The following is a 22,103-nucleotide window of genomic DNA, read 5'->3' on the forward strand; positions in this document are numbered from 1 at the left end:
TCTGCATCCTGCATATTCAATGTGCTCAAAGCACATTTTGTCTTCCCATTAGTAGCTCTGTTGGGAGTCTACTATTAGGCCCTGAACCCACTTTAAGCCACTGAGGACTTGGTCAGTGCTCACATCCAGTGTTCAGCACACTGTGGCGAAGGCAAAAACCTCCATTAATGGTGATAATGCTGGGGCCCAGATGCACTCAGGCAATGAAAAGCCCTTCATCTTTCCTCCCCTCAAAATCCCTTCAAGCAATTGGCTTGTGGCTAAAAATATGGTAGAAAGGCTGCATATGAGAGCTGGATGGTGACATTTTGAAAACAGATGAGGCGGTCTTCTACCCGCAGTGCTGTTTTCTATGATTTCCCAGCACTTCACGGTGGGTAGCTGTGCCATTTCTAACTTCCTTTCACGCTGTAACATATCTCTCTCATCCCTTTTTGTTTGTCTCATGCCTCTTTCTTCCAGCCAAACCTCGATGCATTCATGTGGACTAACACCCTAAGCACAGCTGCCCACTAAATATTTCTCTGTTGGGTGGAATATCAGTAGTCCGGTGATTATCCCTCGATCCACAAGGCTCACCCCCTTCTAAACTGTCTCCTCCTTTGCATTTCTTACGAAATCTACGCAGTCGATCACATTGAGACAAAAGGCCATTAAAAGGGGCAGCATGAAATAAAAAACATCCAGTGCCTTCTCCTACAATCCGGTGGTGCCTTTGCTCATCCACTCATTACTATTGGCCTGATTTAGAAATTGACAGACAGGTACTCCGTCACAAACGTGACAAGTATCCTGTCACTCCTATTACAAGTGCATTCAAATATAATGCCCCTGTAAAAAGACAGGCAGGCTAGCCATCACGTTTATGACTGCATTCGCCAAGTTCTAAATCAGGCTTATGTTCTTATTTAGCTTAAGTATTTACTTCCTCTCTCTCCCCAGATGTCAATCCCAGATGACTCAAGTTGGCAATTGTTTCGTCTCTCTTTTTTTTAAATCATGCATTACTCTGTCCATCACATGCTTCAGACTATTAGCTTATCCCCACTACAATACCTTTCTAAATATTTCATAAGTTCTATGGTTACGTGCCCCAGTATTTTACGAATTTATGCAAGACTCAATAACGTCTATCACCAAATTCTGTTTGGGAGAACTCGGAGGTTCTTTCTCAGCCGGGCTATACTCATTCCAATCAGAGAGCAATCAAACATTTTATTTTACTACCATTATATGGAAAAGCTACCTGATTTCAGTGACCAGAGACACGATGCAATTACAGCAAAATCCAGATTTGATGTAAATTATTGATTACAACAGTGTCCATTTTAGCCAAGAGGATAGACTCTAAATTTAACCCTGCATGATCTGCACCTCTTTAGCCTATGGGATGCCTCACTCCTCCCTCTCTCTCACATTCGCACCTTCTATTTGGTGTCTGCATCACTGTAATTGGCTTGGGTGTTTTAAATTAATTTTAAAGATATTTCAGCATTTATTCCGAAAGCCTCTATTAGAAAGAACTGTGCCTGCTGAATGGGCCTAAGCCCATTCTGTTTCCACTGTGCCTTCATGGGGGTGGCGAGGTCTTGAAGTTTGCAATGACTCTTTTTACCATAATTATTGGTGGAGTCACTAGGTAGTAGTATATCTGCTTGCTCCATTGCTCCCTATATGTGCAGTGCCCCTGCCCATCTTGAGTAGTCTCTTTAAGGTAAACAAGTCGGGCATATATATGATTTATATGCACATGACTTTGAAGCTTCTATCATTCTCTATAGGAAATAAAGATTTACTGGTGAACACTAGCTTTCACAGATTGAGGTCAGAGTTAAGTTAGTAAAAATGTTGCTGCCATATGGCCTTTCTTGAGTGCCAACATAACACAGGACTCCTATAGGGGTTATTAAAAAAAAATACTGGATATATTTATTCAAGAACTGTTTCTGAAGTTGCACACTAATCCAGATTTAAGAACCAAACAAGGCCAACATGTTTCGCGACTATATGTTTGCTTCATCAGGGCCAAAATAATTATGAATACTGTATAGGATTTGTAACATCCATTTCGTTTACTTAAAGATACAGTATATCAAAAAAATGACAAATCATTTAGTCTTCTAGATTTTATCTGGAGACCATGTCCTATTTCCATGTTTATGGGTACACTGAGTACCTTGATCCTGGATCCTTTCAAATCGGCATGCTAACCAATTCTCTCGTCGTCAGAGTTATTCGTACTAAGAAAGACTATAGGACAGTAATATTTTGACTAACTAAGCTCTAACCTCATGCTCCGTCTTATTATTTGTGATGACTAGTGACTGCTCAGGGGAAACATCACCTTATTCTTTTAGGTCCAGCGTGTGTCCAACATTTGAGTCTAATTTCCCACCCAGGCTGTTTATACCATTAGGACGGGCATGATGTTAGTATTTGCTTGCTTATGAGGGAGAACACTATAGTTCAGTAGACTGAATATGTTCTACAGTATTTCTCTCTAGGCATAATCCTATTTAGTATGTGTGGCAGTTGACTAGATCGGAGCAGGTACTTGTTAAAAGGTCTATATTACTTGCAACAAGTCAAATTTCTTACACATTCCCTGTTTTATTAAGTCACTCCACTTCCTAATCCTTTGTTCATCACGTCCACGGAACCCCTTCACCACTGGGGATATCCCTGCCTTGCAACAGTGGCTCTTTGGGAGTCATTTTTCCTTTCCAACCCTTTTAATTTTAAATCATGTTCCATATGATTTGTGGCCAGTGTATGATAGAGAGCAACATCCTTTTTTTGGCCAGACCTTTATGTCTAATTTATTTATTACTTGTAAAGCACTCAGTCACCAAAATGTTTTAAAGCACTGAGAAAACAAGCTATATACTAAAGTCAAGAGAAGCACTAACAGAAAAGGCGCATTTTGATAGTAATTCTGTATTTGCCTAAGATCAAATAGCACATTTTCCCACCGCTTTGGTGCTAGGTGAGAAAATGAAGTATACAAAAACGTGATAGATAGTAATTAATTTTAACTGGTAATTACACATGGCCTCATCCAAGTCCATCATTATTTTGCACACCATGCCATCTCAGTTTGGACCCAGCAATATGCAAATCAGTCTTGACCCTACTCCACTGGGAACCGTCCAGCCTGAAAATCCAGACCAGAGTTCTCCCTGAATAGGTACCCAAGCAACCCAGGACCTATTTCATCCTAGTTAGGGCTCAGCAGCCAGGTATAGCTTGATTGCAGTGACAAAGTGCACAGGACCCACGTCTGGTCGTACCAGTCGACTTAGGAGACACACTAAAGTATTAAAAAAAAAAGATGGATGAAATGCTTGAGGTAATCTCAATCACCGTTAAATACTCGGCGCATCCCAGTCCATCGTTATTTTGGACACCATGGCACCTCAGCTTTCACCTTCCATTTTAAACACACAGTACTACTGTGTAGGTTACGGAAATTTGGGGCCTTAGTTAAAGTTTGGATTTGGTATTTGTTTATGCAAAAGTAGTGAAAACATGAAGTAGAGAGAGCACCAAGTCACTGACAAAGTTGGCTGAATGGAACATACCAGACACAAAACATGATGTTGAAATAGCTAGAGTGCATGTTGTGGAATGCCAACAGCCTAAGAAAGGATTAAAAGAGGAGTGGTACATTTTGTACTCTAAGGCCTCCACTTCCCACTTGAAGATAAACTATATATTCACCTCTGGCATATGTGCACGTAGATTCCTGAAGGCATCCTGTCCAGCAATGAAGGAGAGGTATCGGGTCACTCACTTCAACTTGGTTTACAACAGAGGGACATGCACTAGGGAAAAGTGACTAAACATAGGGCCTGAGGCCATGGACAATGTTAAAACTGCCACACAGATACACTTTGAGGAGAACACAGAAACCGTGGCCACCAAGCAATGTTCTGGGAGTCTCACACACCAGGACATAGGGAGACATTTAATATTGAGGTCTACTAGGAATGGAAAAAAGAGACAATAGAAATACATAGAAGAGAAAGACTCTGTCAGGCGCCTGATGAGAGACAGAACAGTTAATTAAAAGAGGGACCTATTTACCAATGAGTCACGGGCATTCTATGTTAGCCCCAGAGAAAGTCAGGTAAACTCCTCCCATGGATAAGAAAGAAAAAAGAGGGCAACAGGCACACGCACATTTTAAAGTGAGATGTGGGCAGTAGGATACAGTGAAACTAGGAGATGGCATATGCACTTGCAGAACACGGCTGCACCACCTGTAACTGAACACTATCCTGTATGGCTAAGGACATTCTCTATACTGGAAAAGATAAGGTTGGGGACGCACATTATGTCATGAATTAAACTAGAATATAACACATCTATGGACAGTGGGAGGGTTATTAGTAAGCATTCAAGAATATTTGAAATACACGGAGAGACTAGGTAGGTCTGCCCACATCCACATTATTGTGTGCCCTTACATTAGAGCCACTGGCACAGTGGCTATAGCGATGCTCTCATTATGATCAAGCATACATCTCTATATGTATGATATCCTGTGAAAACTTTGCTGATCAGCACTAATTATTGATGCGACTGAAGCACGTAATCAAGATCTATGGAAGACACTCCAGATACTACATAAACAGGGGAAAATCCCTCCTGTACCTGCTATATGGGTAGCCCCCGCAGACAAAAATGTAGTTAACTGCAAGAGGGAAAGGGAACATTTCAACTACCTAGGTATAAGGATCTTAAAAGTGCCTAAGAGATTTTATGGGGATATCCTGAGTCCACGTTTTAATCATACACTAAACGTAGGGATCTCTCAGTGGAAGAAACTTCCTTTGGCACCAATGGGAAGAACAGTCATATTTCACAGAGGGGTCACCCGTAAAATATGAACTCCTGGATTCCAAATTATTATTTTTTTAAACTTCCATCCATATATATTACACTAATGAATAACAGAGCAAGGGATTCGATAGGCCTGTATTCCCAGTGATGAGCAACACATGGAAAAGGGGGGCTAGGTGTTGGTGAGATCGGGATCTGTCTGAAACTCTGACACGTCAATAATACCGCAGCTGACGCATGTCAGTAGGGCTGTGGCCAGACTGACATATTCATACATACTTTGGTGTTGCCCACTACTGAAGACTTGAAGCACCCATGATTCTGCTGAAGTTGGGGGGACAAGCCCATTAATTGTGATCAGAAACCTTTTGTAAATCAGGGCAAATAGGCGTGAAGCAAGTTCGGATACAGTGTTGCGGAAGTGCAATACCTGCACTGCATAAAGAATGACTGGTTCATGGTTGCCTGAGATGCAGTATACACTGAAAGGAGCTGCCCAAAAAAGATCTAAGGTGGTTGGATGACACAACACTAGCTAAAATTAAGTAGGGTATTGGCGGCAACAGAGAAATGAGTGTCCACGGGAATATAGATAGAATGGAAACCCGAAGGGCATCCGTGCAGATGGGCTGGTGCTTGCTGACGTACTATGGAAACATGTAGACCTACAATTGTAAGGTCCATTTCACACATGAAATTGACCAACTGCTTGTTGCTCTGTGGTGTAGGTTATGCACTTTCGCAGGTTTTATACTATAACAGTTAATGCACGCCTTGTACTGCGTGCCATGTTCATGTAACAAAATAAAAAAAACATCCTATAAAATTAGATACATGCACAAGCTTCTAATATAATGGCATATATATCGGCATAAAAAAAGATAGCTTATTTTAAGCACATGCACACAAGTTTCTTAGCAAGGGTAACAATGAAATAGCTATAACTTCATCAAACACTACCTTGTTTTGGTAATTGATATGGAATGCGAAAATAATCCTCATAAAATTCCAAAAGTTTGACGGAAGCATCCAATGCGTAATTAGCTTGATTTATCTTGTCTGGAGCACAGTACACGGATACCTAGTGTATAGAAGAATTTGTAATTTTAGAGTGAAAATGCACCCATAACTTAATTTAACCACTATATGCACATTAACTCTTGCCTAATAACGTACAGGCAGTACTAAAAATGAAGTATATTTTAGACTGATATAACACTAAACTGAGCTAATACGGTTTGTTAAATAGGATTCATGCCTCACAGAACACAAAGGGCCTTATTATGAGCATGGCAGTCAATAGACACATTACAACACTGACGGTCGGATCGCCGGAGGACGGTGGCGGTCCTCAGTGCTACCCTGGAGATTATGACCCCCCCTCTCTGCCAGCGGTTCCATGGCGGTAGCACTGCCATGAAGAGGCTGGTGGAGAACAGGTGCATGGGGCCAGAGCGGGATCCCTGCATTGCCCATGCACTTAGCAGTGCAGGGCCCCCGGTGCCCAAAATGTTGACACGTGTTCACTTCCTATTAATTTGTGAGTAATGCATGACACTCTTTTCCAACTCAAATAAAAAGCTAAATCGTATAAAAATTCATTTGGAGTTTATTTGGACCCCATGGGTAGTAATGTCCACCATATTCTCACAGTCAAGTAATGATTGCTTTGTGTAGATATGTACAAAGCCTACTGTTCATGAATTTCCATCCATCCATCCTATGAAGTGATTCAAGAAGTTCTTTCTTTAGACATTACATTTTCCTAATACAAATATTCATTTATTTGTTCACCTTTATAAGCAATTAAAAGAAATACTTATTTTACTGCTATTTCTCCGATGCATGGATCTTTCACTAGAGGGTAACAGAACACTTTACATATCAAGAGGAGAACGTGTTCCACGTCCATTGCTACATGATTAATGTTTATATAACCTGATACAAAACTGCTCCTATCACACAGTTGGGGTGGGGATTAGTAAAATATGGGCGTGTGGATTCCGAACATTCACTGGAGATTTAAATATATACTTTTTATATCTTTCACAGAAGTAAGCAAGAAGGGAAATAGCCTGAGCCACAGTCTTCACACCAGAGTCTCCTCAGGAAAGCACAGTATGTTGAGGGATCAAACAGCGATATAAATTTTTCTTTCAAGAGTATTGTCTGTATTGTAGATGATTTTGTTGATTATATGCAAGTGGGTGCTATAGATACACAATGTGAAGATAATGCAGACAATGCAGCGCCCAGTAGTAAGAACATATATAGACGAAAAGCATGGACACTGTACATGCCCCGGTTGTACAATTATTCAACCACTTGATACCTCTTAGTATCTACTGTATACACTCTCTCGCAATGTGACTTAGTACAAAAAAATGTCTTTGTTAATATTCATTGATTATCTTGTCTGAACATGTTTTTTTTATTTAATATTAAGTGAATGAAAAGAGAAAGGTTAATATCGCAGAATCACACAAAGGTATTGAATGAGTTTCATGGAACATCTATTGCAGTATATTACAAATGGGAAACGTTATGCGTTTTCAGCCTACCCTGGAAAAAAAGGCAACTGGACTTGCCTTTGAGGAGATATGAAGTAAAAGACAGGAAAGGTAAGAGACAGGCACAATTGAGTGAAGCTTGGAGGCCATCTCAATGGACTGCGCTTCTAAGAGTCATGTGAACCTTGAAGAACAACTGACAAATGAACCAAAGATCATCAACATGAATACTGAGACTCCATCTGTAGGAGGCTGGCCTGGCGTGTAGTGGGTACCAGAGGTACTTACACCTTGTGCCAGGTCCAGTTACCCCTTATTAGTGTAGAAGAGGTGTTTCTAGCAGCTTAGGCTGATAGAAGGCAGATATGGCAAAGCATCTTAGGCTGAACTAGGAGACATGCAAAGCTCCTACTATACCACTTATACCATATGCACAATATCATAAGAAAACACAATACACAGAGTTACTAAAAATAAACGTACTTTATTTTTATGACAATATGCCAAAAGTATCTCAGTGATTATCCTCAGTAAGAGGATAAGTTATATACTCAAGTTATATGTACACAAACCAAAATTAGGTAAGTAATAGCAAGAAAAGTAATGCAAACAGTGTAGAGTCACAATAGGTTGCAATAGGAGCACATAGGTATAGGGGAAACACAAACCATATACTCCAAAAGTGGAATGCAAACCACAAATGGACCCCAGACCTATGTGACGCTGGGACTGTAAGAAAACAGTGAGGGTTAGAAAGATACACCACCCCAAGACCCTGAAAAGTAGGAGTAAAGTGCACCTACTCCCCCCAGAGAGCACAGAAGTCGTGATAGGGGGACTCTGCAGGAAGAACAAACACCAGCAGTGCACTGACAACAGATTTCTGGACCTGAGCACTGGAAAGACAAGGGGACCAAGTCCAATAGTCGGGACAGTGTCCAGGGGGGGCAGGAGCCCAGGAAACCCCAGCTGAAGGTGCATGGAAGCTGCCTCCGGTTGGAAGAAGCTTGGAGTTCTGCAAGAAGGAAGAGGACTAGGGACTTCTTCTTTGGAAGACGGATGTCCCATGTCTAGATGAAGCTCGCAGAGGTGTTCCCACGCAGAAAGACCGCAAACAGGCCTTGCTAGCTGCAAGGGTCACAGTAGAGGTTTTTGGGTGCTGCTGAGGACCAGGAAGGCCCAGGATGTCGCCTTTTGGAGGAGGAGACAGAGGGGGCGCTCAGCAACTCAGAGAGCCCTCACAGAAGCAGGCAGCACCCGCAGAAGTACCCCAACAGGCACTTAGAAGAAAAGTGAACCAGAGTCCATGCGAAGTCACAAAAGGGAGTCCCACGACGCCGGAGGACAACTCAGAAGGTTGTGCACTGCAGGACGGAGTGCTGAGGACCCAGGCTTGGCTGTGCATGAAGGAAATCCTGGAAGAGTGCACAGGAGCCGGAGCAGCTGCAAATCACGCGGTACACAGCTTTGCAGTCTAGCATGGGGAGGCAAGGACTTACCTCCACCAAACTTGGACTGAAGAATCACTGGACTGTGGGAGTCACTTGGACAGAGTTGCTGTGTTCCAGGGACCACGCTCGTCAGGATGAGAGGGGACCCAGAGGACCAGTGTTACAGTCTTTTGGTGCCTGCATTAGCAGGGGGAAGATTCTGTCGACACACAGGAGATTTCTTCGGAGCTTCTGGTGCAGGGTGAAGGCAGGCTACCCCCAGAGCATGCACCACCTGGAAACAGACAAGAAAGCCGGCAGGATTAGGTGCTACAATGTTGCTGGTAGTCGTCTTGCTACTTTGTTGCAGTTTTGCAGGCGTCCTGGAGCAGTCAGCGGTCGATCCTTTGGTAGAAGGTGAAGAGGGAGATGCAGAGGAACTCTGGTGTGCTCTTGCATTCGTTATCTGAAGAATTCCCCAAAGCAGAGACCCTAAATAGACAGAAAAGGAGGTTTGGCTACTAAGGAAGGAGGATTGGCTACCAAGAGAGGTAAGAGTCTATCAGAAGGAGCCTCTGACGTCACCTGCTGGCACTGGCCATTCAGAGCAGTCCAGTGTGCCCCCAACACCTCTGTTTCCAAGATGGCAGAGGTCTGGGACACACTGGAGGAGCGCTGGGCACCTCCCCTGGGAGGTACTGGTCAGGGGAGTGGTCACTCCCCTTTCCTTTGTCCAGTTTCCCGCCAGAGCAGGGCTGGGGGATCCCTGAACCGGTGTAGACTGGCTTATGCAGAGATGGGCACCATCTGTGCCCATCAAAGCATTTCCAGAGGCCGGGGGAGGCTACTCCTCCCCAGCCCTTCACACCTATTGCCAAAGAGAGAGGGTGTAAAACCCTCTCTCAGAGGAAATCCTTTGTTCTGCCTTCCTGGGCCAGGGCTGCCTGGACCCCAGGAGGGCAGAAACCTGTCTGAGGGGTTGGCAGCAGCTGCAGTGGAGACCCCGGAAAGGCAGTTTGGCAGTACCCGGGTTCTGTGCTAGAGACCCGGGGGATCATGTAATTGTCCACCCAATACCAGAATGGTATTGGGGTGACAATTCCATGATCTTAGACATGTTGCATGGCAATGTTCGGAGTTACCATTGTGACGCTATAAATAGGTAGTGACCCATGTATAGTTCACGCGTGTAATGGTGTCCCCGCACTCACAAAGTCCTGGGAATTTGCCCTGAACGATGTGGGGGCACCTTGGCTAGTGCCAGGGTGCCCACACACTAAGTAACTTTGCACCCAACATTCTCCATGTGAAGGTTAGACATATAGGTGACTTATAAGTTACTTATGTGCAGTGGTAAATGACTGTGAAATAACGTGGACGTTATTTCACGCAGGCTGCAGTGGCAGGCCTGTGTAAGAATTGTCAGAGCTCCCTATGGGTGGCAAAAGAAATGCTGCAGCCCATAGGGATCTCCTGGAACCCCAATACCCTGGGTACCTCAGTACCCTATACAAGGGAATTATATGGGTGTACCAGTATGCCAATGTGAACTAGCCTGTTAGTGACAAATTTGGAAAGCAGAGAGAGCATAACCACTGAGGTTCTGGTTAGCAGAGCCTCAGTGAGACAGTTAGGCACCACACACGGAACACATATAGGCCACAAACGTATGAGCACTGGGGTCCTGGCTAGCAGGATCCCAGTGACACATAGCAAACATACTTACAATGTAGGGTTTTCACTATGAGCACTGGGACCTGGCTAGCATGATCCCAGTGAGACTGTAAAAAACACCCTGACATATACTCACAAACAGGCCAAAAGTGGGGGTAACAAGGCTAGAAAGAGGCTACTTTCCTACACCATCTGAGGGAAAGGATCATCGCTCAAAACCTGGAAATTATTTTGCAATTGGAGTTTCACTCTATTATGACTCATGCTCCAGTGATTCTGCTGAAGACTGCCATGCAGCACAGGAAAGAAGGTGCCATGTCCATTTACAAGCACAACCTGTGCCAATGAGAGAAATCAGCAGTGTAACCCAATCCAGCATAAAGGTAGGTACCGCAAGCACACAGAACAAAGGAAGCGTGCTTAATAGGCAGCCCCCTATTATAGTTCAGACACTAATTCCTCCTTTTGTTAGAGATGATGGATGGTCAGTGAATACTGTAAATCTCTCTTCCCATTGTCTACTGCCAACCTTTTTGTGGAAGATGTGTACCCTGAGTAAATTGTACAACAAACAAATACTCCTGCCCAACAGTTTTTGAGGGCGCACAGAGGCACTCTGGAGCCTTATTCTGGTGCACACCTTTAGATTACTACTTCACCTGGAGAGTTGAAAAACTTTGTGAGGCTTTATATGGGAATACCGCTTAAACCATCAGTGCAGTCTTACTGGTAGTCTTGTATGCTCTGGGCAACATGCAGCATCCCACCTGATATGAGCAAAAATCATTTTTTATTTTTGCAGTGCTTGCTGCAATTAAATGACAACTCTGCAGTATTGCCACAGGAACATCCAGACCATAACACTAAATTCTAAATTCGGCCAGCAGTGGAACATTTCTTTGGTTCCTTTCCTGGCAGACAAATCCTGATAAGGTAATATATTCCAAGCAAGACACCATAGTAAAGCATCAAGCGTTACATGTTGTGAGAGAGTTCCACTGATTATACATGCATTCTTAAAAGTATATACTGAGAAGAACTCCAGTATAAAACTTGTGGGGTGCCCTTCCATATTAGAAAACAGTGAAAATATTGCATGGGGTCTTGCTCACTCACTTTACGTGGACAATTTCTATACAGGACTAAAGTTTCTCTGTGAACAGTACAATGTGGGCACTGTGGCTTGCGGTACACTTCAAAGTCATCTCAAAGCATTGTCTCCTTTGCTTCTTTGTAAACGGCTCCAAAGAGATCCGTGCAGTGTATTCCGTTACAGCGAACTGCTACTTGGGCAGCATATTTGGCCATTAAATTTCATGATAAGAGTACTTCTCCGGTCCCGGTTTAGAGTGAGCTAGTAGAAGTGTACAAGTCTACCTGTATACCTTATTATAGTACATTAAAGGAGTCAATAAAGCAGACATGCTACTTCAATGATTTGATGCAACTATATAATGCAATTCAGAAAACACACATGCTACAAGCAGCTGTTCACCTAATATGTTTCATAATGAAAATGTCACTTACCCAGTGTACATCTGTTCGTGGCATCAGTCGCTGAGATTCACATGTTCTGCATTAGCTCGCCATCTGGTGTTGGGTCGGAGTGTTACAAGTTGTTTTTCTTCGAAGAAGTGTTTTCGAGTCACGGGACCGAGTGACTCCTCCTTCTGTGCTCATTGCGCATGGGCGTCGACTCCATCTTCGATTGTTTTCCCCGCAGAGGGTGAGGTAGGAGTTGTACTATAGTAATAGTGCCCGCGCAATGAAATGTGTAAGTATGTACCTATTAAAGGTTTAAATAATATATATACAAATGTACAAAATTGAAGGTAACTTCTGAACTGCTACAGGCTTCCGGGGAGGTGGGTGGGCACATGTGAATCTCAGCGACTGATGCCACGAACAGATGTACACTGGGTAAGTGACATTTTCAGTTCGATGGCATCTGTCGCTGTAGATACACATGTTCTGCATAGACTAGTAAGCAGTTATTTCCCCATAAGCGGTGGTTTAGCCTGTAGGAGTAGAAGTTGTCTGAAATAGAGTTCTTAATACAGCTTGACCTACTGTAGCTTGTTGTGCGGATAGCACATCTATACAGTAGTGTTTGGTGAATGTGTGAGGCGTAGACCATGTGGCTGCCTTACATATTTCATGCATTGGGATGTTTCCTAAAAAGGCCATTGAAGCACCTTTTTTCCTTGTTGAATGTGCCCTGGGAGTAATGGGCAGTTGTCTTTTTGCTTTAAGGTAGCAGATTTGGATGCATTTAACTATCCATCTGGCTATACCTTGTTTTGATATTGGGTTACCTGCATGAGGTTTTTGGAATGCAATAAATAGCTGTTTAGTTTTTCTGATGTTCTTTGTTCTGTCAATGTAGTACATTAATGCTCTTTTGACATCTAATGTATGTAGTGCTCTTTCAGCCACAGAATCTGGCTGTGGGAAAAAAACTGGTAGTTCTACCGTTTGATTTAGATGGAACGGTGAAATAACTTTTGGTAAAAATTTTGGATTAGGTCGTAGGACGACCTTATTTTTATGTATTTGTATAAAAGGTTCTTGTGTTGTGAACGCTTGAATTTCACTTACTCTTCTTAGAGATGTAATGGCGATGAGAAAGGCAACTTTCCAGGTTAGGAATTGTATTCCGCAAGAGTGCATGGGTTCGAAAGGTGGGCCCATGAGTCTTGTTAGGACCACGTTTAGGTTCCATGAAGGAACAGGTGGTGTTCTTGGTGGTATAATTCTTTTAAGACCTTCTATGAATGCTTTGATGACTGGTATCCTATACAAGGAAGTTGAATAGGTAGTCTGCAGGTATGCAGATATTGCTGCAAGGTGTATTTTAATAGAAGAGAAGGCTAGCTTTGCTTTTTGTAAATGGAGCAAGTAATTTACTATATGTTTTGGAGTTGCGTGTAGTGGTTGTATCTGATTATGATGGCAGTAACAAACAAATCTTTTCCACTTACTTGCGTAGCAGTGTCTAGTGGATGGCCTTCTGGCTTGCTTTATGACTTCCATACACTCTTGGCTAAGTTGTAAGTGTCCGAATTCTAGGATTTCAGGAGCCAGATTGCTAGATTCAGCGATGCTGGATCTGGGTGTCTGATCTGTTGGTTGTGTTGCGTTAACAGATCTGGTTTGTTGGGCAGTTTGATGTGGGGTACTACAGAGAGATCTAGCAGTGTTGTGTACCAGGGTTGTCTTGCCCACGTTGGTGCTATTAAAATGAGTTTGAGTTTGTTTTGACTCAATTTGTTTACTAGATAAGGAAGGAGAGGGAGAGGAGGAAAAGCGTAAGCAAATATTCCTGACCAGTTCATCCATAGGGCATTGCCTTGGGATTGCTTGTGTGGGTATCTGGACGCGAAGTTTTGGCATTTTGCGTTCTCTTTTGTTGCAAATAAGTCTATTTGAGGTGTTCCCCAGAGTGTGAAGTAGGTGTTTAGAATTTGTGGGTGGATTTCCCATTCGTGGACTTGCTGGTGATCTCGAGAGAGATTGTCTGCCAGTTGATTCTGGATCCCTGGAATAAACTGTGCTATTAGACGAATTTGATGGTGGATTGCCCACTTCCATATGTTTTGAGCTAATAAGCTTAACTGCGTTGAATGTGTTCCTCCTTGTTTGTTTAGATAATACATCGTTGTCATGTTGTCTGTTTTGACAAGGATGTATTTGTGGATTATGATTGGTTGGAAAGCTTTTAGTGCTTGAAAAACTGCTAATAATTCTAGATGATTTATATGCAGTTTTGTTTGATGTATGTTCCATTGTCCTCTTATGTTGTGTTGATTGAGATGTGCTCCCCACCCTGTCATGGAAGCATCTGTTGTTATTACGTATTGTGGCACTGGGTCTTGGAAAGGCCGCCCTTTGTTTAAATTTATACTGTTCCACCATAGAAGCGAGAGGTAAGTTTGGCGGTCTATTAACACCAGATCTAGAAGGTGACCCTGTGCTTGAGACCACTGTGAGGCTAGGCACTGTTGTAAGGGCCTCATGTGCAGTCTTGCGTTTGGGACAATGGCTATGCATGAGGACATCATGCCTAGGAGCTGTAGTATTGTTCTTACTTGTATTGTCTGATTTGGAGACATGTGTTGAATGACTCTGTTGAAATTGTGGATCCTTTGTGGAGTTGGCGTTGCTACTCCTTTTGTCGTGTCTATTATGGCTCCTAGATATTGCTGTACTTTGCTTGGCTGAATGTTGGATTTTGCAAAGTTGACGGTGAACCCTAGTTTGTAGAGGGTTTGTATGACTTGATTTGTGTGGTTTGAGCATTGTGTGAGCGAACTGGTTTTGATTAGCCAGTCGTCTAGATACGGGAATACATGTATTTGCTGCCTTCTGATGTGTGCAGCGACTACTGCTAGGCATTTTGTGAATACTCTTGGAGCGGTTGTTAAACCAAAAGGCAATACTTTGAATTGGTAATGTATTCCTTTGAATACAAACCTTAGATATTTTCTGTGTGATTGATGTATTGGTATATGGAAATATGCGTCTTTGAGGTCTAGGGTTGTCATGTAGTTGTGTTTTTTGAGCAATGGTAACACTTCTTGTAGTGTGACCATGTGAAAGTGGTCTGATTTGATGAATGTGTTTACTACTCTGAGGTCTAGAATTGGTCTCAGTGTTTTGTCCTTTTTTGGTATCAAGAAGTACAGTGAATAAACTCCTGTGTTTATTTGTGTGCTTGGTACAAATTCTATTGCATTTTTTTGCAGTAGTGCTTGAACTTCTATCTCTAGAAGCTGTGAATGGTGTTTTGATAAATTTTGTGATTTTGGTGGTATGTCTGGAGGGAATTGCAGGAATTCTATGCAATAACCATGTTGGATAATTGCTAGGACCCATGTGTCTGTAGTTATTTCCTCCCATGCTTCATAATATTGGCCTATCCTTCCCCCCACTGGTGTTGTGTGGGGGGGGTGAGTGACGTGTGAGTCACTGCTTGTTGGTAGTGGTTTTGGGGCTTTGAAATCTTCCTCTATTCCTAGGGAATTGCCCTCCTCTATACTGGCCCCGAAAGCCTCCCCTGTACTGTCCCTGGTAGGTGGACGGTGCGGACTGTGAGGTACTAGCTTGTGTGGCCTGACCTCGAAACCCTCCTCTAAAAGGTGTTTTACGGAAGGTGGTATAAGATCCTCTGCTCTGCGGGGAGTAGAGTGCGCCCATGGCCTTGGCAGTGTCAGTGTCCTTTTTGAGCTTTTCTATGGCTGTGTCGACCTCCGGACCGAACAGAAGTTTTTCGTTTACTGGCATGTTAAGTACTGCCTGCTGAATTTCTGGCTTGAATCCAGACGTTCTGAGCCATGCGTGCCTACGGATGGTAACCGACGTATTATTGGTCCTAGCGGCTGTGTCTGCTGCATCCATAGAGGAGCGTATTTGATTGTTGGAAATGTTTTGACCTTCCTCAACAACCTGTTTTGCTCTTTTTTGTAGATCTTTTGGGAGATGTTCAATGAGATGCTGCATCTCATCCCAGTGGGCTCTGTCGTATCGCGCTAGCAGCGCTTGTGAGTTTGCGATGCGCCACTGGTTTGCTGCTTGGACAGCGACCCTCTTCCCGGCTGCATCGAACTTTCTGCTTTCTTTATCTGGGGGAGGTGCATCCCCAGAAGTGTGTGAATTTGCCCGTTTTCTGGCAGCCCCTACCACCACAGAATCTGGTGGCAGCTGAGAGGTGATGAATACAGGGTCCGTAGGAGGCGCCTTATACTTTTTGTCCACTCTAGGCGTTACTGCCCTACTTTTAACTGGCTCCTTGAAGATCTCCTTTGCATGGCGTAGCATGCCTGGGAGCATAGGCAGGCTTTGGTAGGAGCTGTGGGTGGAGGAGAGGGTGTTAAATAAAAAGTCATCCTCTACTTGTTCAGAGTGTAGTTCCACATTATGGAACTGTGCTGCTCTAGCCACCACTTGTGAATAGGCTGTGCTGTCCTCAGGTGGTGATGGCCTAGTTGGGTATGTGTCTGGGCTGTTATCAGACACTGGTGCATCGTACAAGTCCCACGCGTCTTGATCTTGGTCATCGTGGCTCATGGCGGTGTGAGCTGGCGAATGTGACGGGGTGTAAGTTGGCGAAGCCGGAGTTACAGGTGGAGGCGAGGGAGGAGGTGTTACCTTATTTGCTGTTTGTTGCTGAGGAGCCTCTAGTGCTATAAACTGAAGTGTTCTCTTTTTTTTGACAGGTGGAAGGGTACTGATCTTTCCTGTCCCCTGCTGAATAAAGATACGCTTTTGCGTGTGATCCACTTCAGTGGATTGCAGTTCCTGTTCGAATCTGTGTTTTTTCATTTGTGAAGACATAGAATGTTCTTCAGTATATGAGCCTGAAACTGGGTCTGTTGGTGCTTTTTTCGGCTCCGAAAACCCTGTTGTTTGTTTTTTCGGCTCCGAGGTAACCTTCCTCTTCTTTTGTGCCGAAAAATCTTGGCCTCTATGGTCTTCGCCGCCACTGTCTCGGCGTCGATCCGTGTCGACACCGAACTCTCGGTGTCGATGCTTCTCTTTAGCACTCTCTCGGTCCCGAGGAGGCTGCGTGCCGGTGTCTCGACCGGAGTCGGACGATCTCGACACTGAATGGGCCTTTTTCGGTGCCGATTGTTGGTCACTGGGAATTTGGGTTGAGCCATGGCCGGTTGGCAGTGGCGTCCCCTGGGCCTTTTTGCCTTTTTTAAGTTCTGATCTCGACGTCTTACTCACAGTTTTTGTATTGTCGAGTTCGTCGGAGTCTGAATCCTGGATGGAAAAGGCTTCCTCCTGTTCCTCTTCTGTCTCGAACTGTCGATGCTCCTTTGGCGTGGACGCCATCTGCAGTCTTCTCGCTCGACGGTAGCGCAGAGTTTTTCGGGACCGGAACGCCCGACAGGCCTCACAGGATTCTTCGCTGTGCTCGGGTGACAGGCACAGGTTACAGACCGAGTGTTGGTCCGTAGAAGGATATTTGTTGTGGCATTCAGGGCAGAATCGAAACGGGGTCCGTTCCATCGGCGTTGTTCTCCACGCGGTCGGGCCGACTAGGCCCCGACGGTGTGCCGAAATCTACCCCGAAGGGCACCGAAGCGCTTCGATGTTCAATGCGTCGTCGTATGTGTTTATCTCGAACCGGATCGCAACGATACCGTCGAAAATCTTCAGTTTTCAGCTATCTTTCCGTTCCGAAACTCGGAGCGACAGGAACACGTCCGAACCCGATGGCGGAAAGAAAATAATCGAAGATGGAGTCGACGCCCATGCGCAATGAGCACAGAAGGAGGAGTCACTCGGTCCCGTGACTCGAAAACACTTCTTCGAAGAAAAACAACTTGTAACACTCCGACCCAACACCAGATGGCGAGCTAATGCAGAACATGTGTATCTACAGCGACAGATGCCATCGAACCATACAATACACATGTGTAAATTGTACGACTATCCAATTTGAGCCACTGTGTCTTCACTGAACCAGTAAACAGTTACACATTGGTCAATCATGTGGCCTGCTTGCCACCTTCATTTTTTGTCAAATCATGGTGGATGCTCTGTCCACTGTATTACAAGTACATTTAAGTCAATGCACAGCACATAAGGGTGAACGGGACATCACCAGTTTTTGGGGGGAGTTCCCTGTCAACCAAACCCAAAGGTCCTTAATCTTTCTGGAAGTGCTTTTTAGGAAACTTAGGAGAGTCTGCCCCAAGATTTCTATCCCTGTTTTCAAATGTGGTTATGCTCCCATTGTCTAATAAATGGATCAACAGGACCTTCTTGGACACCACCAACCATGCAGTGGAAGGATTTAGATTTTAACACATGGAGTGTGCTAAAAACACAAGAAAGACATGTTTTCTAGAGACTAAGCAGGCTACGATTGGGAGGCATTAGTAAAGGGGCATGTGGTGCCCACAAAGTATTGGTCAGGACTGAGAGTCAGACAGAGACATGAAGAGACGGTCAAATCTTATCCTAGGCTTGTTCTCAGAGGCATCTAGTGTAGATGGAAGTCCAATGAACAAGGTAGGAATAGCCCACAGATCGCTCCACCCACCTCTAGTCACATAAGTGATATTACAAACACACACCTGTCTAACCATGCATACAGATCCATCTGTACCTATGCTTGTAGCACTTGTGTGGTAAAAAAAAGGCATATAACACAAAAAGAGTTTCCCCAGTGCTACATAATAGTGAAGCATACCACAGTATGTGGATGCTGATCTACCTTCCTACACAATTTTTATTCCATAGATAAGGGAATAAAGGAACACACAAAATGACGTTTAGAAATTCAATGAGTGTACACCACTAATGGAATTCTGATGTGCATGTCGGTTCTTAACAATAAATGTCACACCATTTACCCCTTCTCACGTTTCTCCTGACTACACATCTTCTGATGTGACCAAATATACTTTTTCTATGGGAGAAGAATGGTTTGACACTGCACCCAAATGTAATCAGTGATGTCAACCTGGACTTCCCCGGGTATCTAGCTTACAGAAATGTCTGGCTCTGCAAGGTTTTCCTACGTAGTGGATGACCCTGGGCCCCAAATACTACAGCTACCCACAACTGCAGCATTGGCCTATTTGAAGAACAACATTTGATGTTTCTTTGTTGCGTTTTTAGGGCCTTACATGTCATGGGTGATATGTCCAGCCACATAAATAGTTTACCTTTTATATCAGGAGACATGAGGGGACACAAAATAGTAGATCATTTGTTATAATCAACTGATTTTCTTTCTGCTTTTTGGCTTCCAGAGGTAAGCCAGTAGGTAAGAAAGAAGACATTTTGCAAAATGCCCTCTGATCCACATAAAATGGGTATTCCTAAATTCAGAGTCATAAAAAACAACTATTTCTACTGAACTCATAATCCTAGGCACATTTCAAACATGCACATCACAACCAAAGCACTCTGTACATTTGAACAGTAGAGAACCAAGAAGTCATATGTGTTTCAGACAGATCCATCTTGTGTTGAAAATCTGCTTTTATGTCGAAAACTCAAATCCATTCATGCTTCCGTACAGTTCTTCATTACAGTTGTTCGTACTTGACAGCCTTATTGCAGTTGTTCGTATTTGACAGCCAACACTTGTTTCGTCATAAAGTGACTTTATCAATGCTGTGAGGTATAAAGATGAACATATGTGTATGCAACTAATATACACAAATAATGCACTGACTAAGAGGTCAGGTGCCTGCCCAGTGAGAAACATGGCATGCCTACACTAAATGTGATATGAAGTATATATATATATAGATGGTGTGATATGTGCACCCAGCAAATGTGCAAATATTTGATATAAGAAATGAAGCTTATGTGAAGACGAATGCAGATGGCTAGGTGTCAGGATAGAAAACACCTTAAGTGTATTTTTAAGAAATAAGCAGAGAAGAAAAGTCATAACATCCACTGTCATTGTTCTTGGTGTGCTTAGTCCCCATGATAAATAGCAGAGAGATGTTGAAAAAAAAAAAATATATATATATATATATATATATATATATATATATATATTTAGAATATATCATTAACCAACCCGTATTACAAAAATGTCCAATACATCATATAATCGCATCTGTAGCTAAGCTCCACAGTATACTCATATCATGAGTAATGGCAAAGTGTATCCATAAGCAAGATTCAGTTGAGTAATCTGAATAAGTAATGCTTCGAAAATTCACATCTTCAGAGTAGTTTTCAGAAATTAGCAGGTCAGACCATAATAAGCCCAATATTCTGTGGGTAGAAATAACAAAATGAGGGATGAGCTAACGATGAGAAAACCCTGGCGAGTTTACCATAGTTAATAAGGTAATGGCCTATAAAGAATATTTACTAAAGAAAAGCTACCTAGATTACATTTTGAGTCTCAAATGCTAAGAAGTGGGATATAAGGACAACAATCTGTGTGGTCTGTAAGAGGGGGAAAAGAGGCCATATAACAGAAGACATACTTGGACTGCATAACTACAGTATGGGTGGTGAATATATCTCACTGGATAAGAGAATACAAAATAGGACCCTTAGAGGAAACACAAGATTAACATACAAAATAAGACCTTTAGAGGAAACACAAGATTAACAATCTACTGCCCAGTGTAGCAAGCTGTGGGGTGAGGGGACAATATTAAGTAATAGTAATTAGTAATATCCAATACAGACTAACCCGGGAGACCCAGAAGTGAAAATTTGCTTTGTCCATGGCCATCTTTGCATTGCTGCTCAGGCCCAGTTATCAAAGTGAGCCAAACATAATAGGTGTAGTGTGTGGTGTAACAACACAGCCAAACAATATATTTAAAGTTAATAAGTCTTCAAAGACATTCACCAGTCCAAACGCCAAAACAAATCAAAGAAATCAAATAAAAGGGTCCAAGACATTTTCAGAAAAACTAACCTTTCCTTAAATCAAATTTGGAAAAGTAATTGTGATAAAAGCCCATGTGAGCTAACAAAGCAGCTTGCAAAGCCTGTATGTCTTTGACTAGGGACCAAGTGGCCATAGACATCACAGTCAGCAAACATTGCGGGTGTAGTCTGGATGGGGTCCACGCTAATCTGTTTATGGGGCCCACTTCCAGAGGAGCACCGCAGGATCTCCCTGGAGAGCAGGCAATACTGCTTGAGTGTGCTCCAAAATGTAACTGCTTCCCCTGGCACCCATCTGAACTATAGTGACAATTGTGACGACTTTGGGAATCTATACAACCCTTGTAGCTTAAATGAGCCCCTTGGTGCCTTCAGAAATGTTTGGTTAGTGTGCATCCACTATTTTTCTCTGGCTCATAAGTCCTGATGATCTTCCTTTTATTTGTTCAAATGATAGAAATATCATCAACTGGTTCTACGGACCCAATTTGATTTCACATAAGAGTAAGATGGTCTGTGTTGTTCTTACTTGATACACACTCTTGAATATACTGTCACACAAGTGCATCACTCTATATGAGAGCACCAAGCACATTTCTCACCACACACACACCTAGTGTGCTGTCAGACTATTTTTTAAATACTACTGAATTAACTAATAATATGATGGATTTTTACAGTGATTGTGATATCTATGGTCTTGGGACCAGTGTTCTTTCCACTTAAGCTTATCCAAGAACCCAGATAATACTCGGGTTCTTCCATTTAGCTCCATGTTTTGTTAGCTGACAGTGCTCTGCACTATTCCAAATGTCTAAGAACTCACTGTACTCAGGAGCCAAGTCAACAAACTAAGTGCCACTGAGTCGAGGTATAGGATCTGGCCTTGCAGCGGTATAGAAAGTTTGGAAGAGGTCTGAGCTAAATTCAAGGCTATTCTGAAAGAAGTAGCTCAGTGAACCATTATTATTTGGGAGACACAGCTTCCGCTTCATCTTTGGGATCAGACGAAGTGGGGGAAAACTATAAACAAAGGTCCATGACAATACCATTGAAAATACGTTTTCTGACCGACCCCAGTAGAGTGTGCCTGCTGGAGTAATACCAGCACTTTTGACTCTGATTTGTTGCAAATAGTTCCAGAATCAGTTTACCCCAGCAATGGAAGATTTTGTTTAGCTCAGCTTGACTCAACTCCCACTCATGACACTTTTTTTTTTTAGACCCTTCATAGAATGTCAGCCTGGGTATTCTTCAT

General features: G+C 43.1%; 1 protein-coding gene across 3 annotated transcripts in view; it reads right to left on the reverse strand.

Moving 5' to 3' along the window:
• Positions 1 to 22,103, reverse strand: part of ERAP1 (endoplasmic reticulum aminopeptidase 1) — a 540,616-nt gene that overhangs the window by 428,907 nt on the left and 89,606 nt on the right. For all 3 annotated transcript variants that reach the window (XM_069225890.1, XM_069225880.1, XM_069225900.1), the window contains exon 5: positions 5,806 to 5,926. In XM_069225890.1, coding sequence (XP_069081991.1) covers positions 5,806 to 5,926 — 121 coding nt within the window. The remainder of the gene's footprint in view (positions 1 to 5,805; positions 5,927 to 22,103) is intronic.

This window comes from Pleurodeles waltl, chromosome 1_1 (genome assembly GCF_031143425.1).
Source record: "Pleurodeles waltl isolate 20211129_DDA chromosome 1_1, aPleWal1.hap1.20221129, whole genome shotgun sequence".
Lineage (NCBI taxonomy): Eukaryota > Metazoa > Chordata > Amphibia > Caudata > Salamandridae > Pleurodeles > Pleurodeles waltl.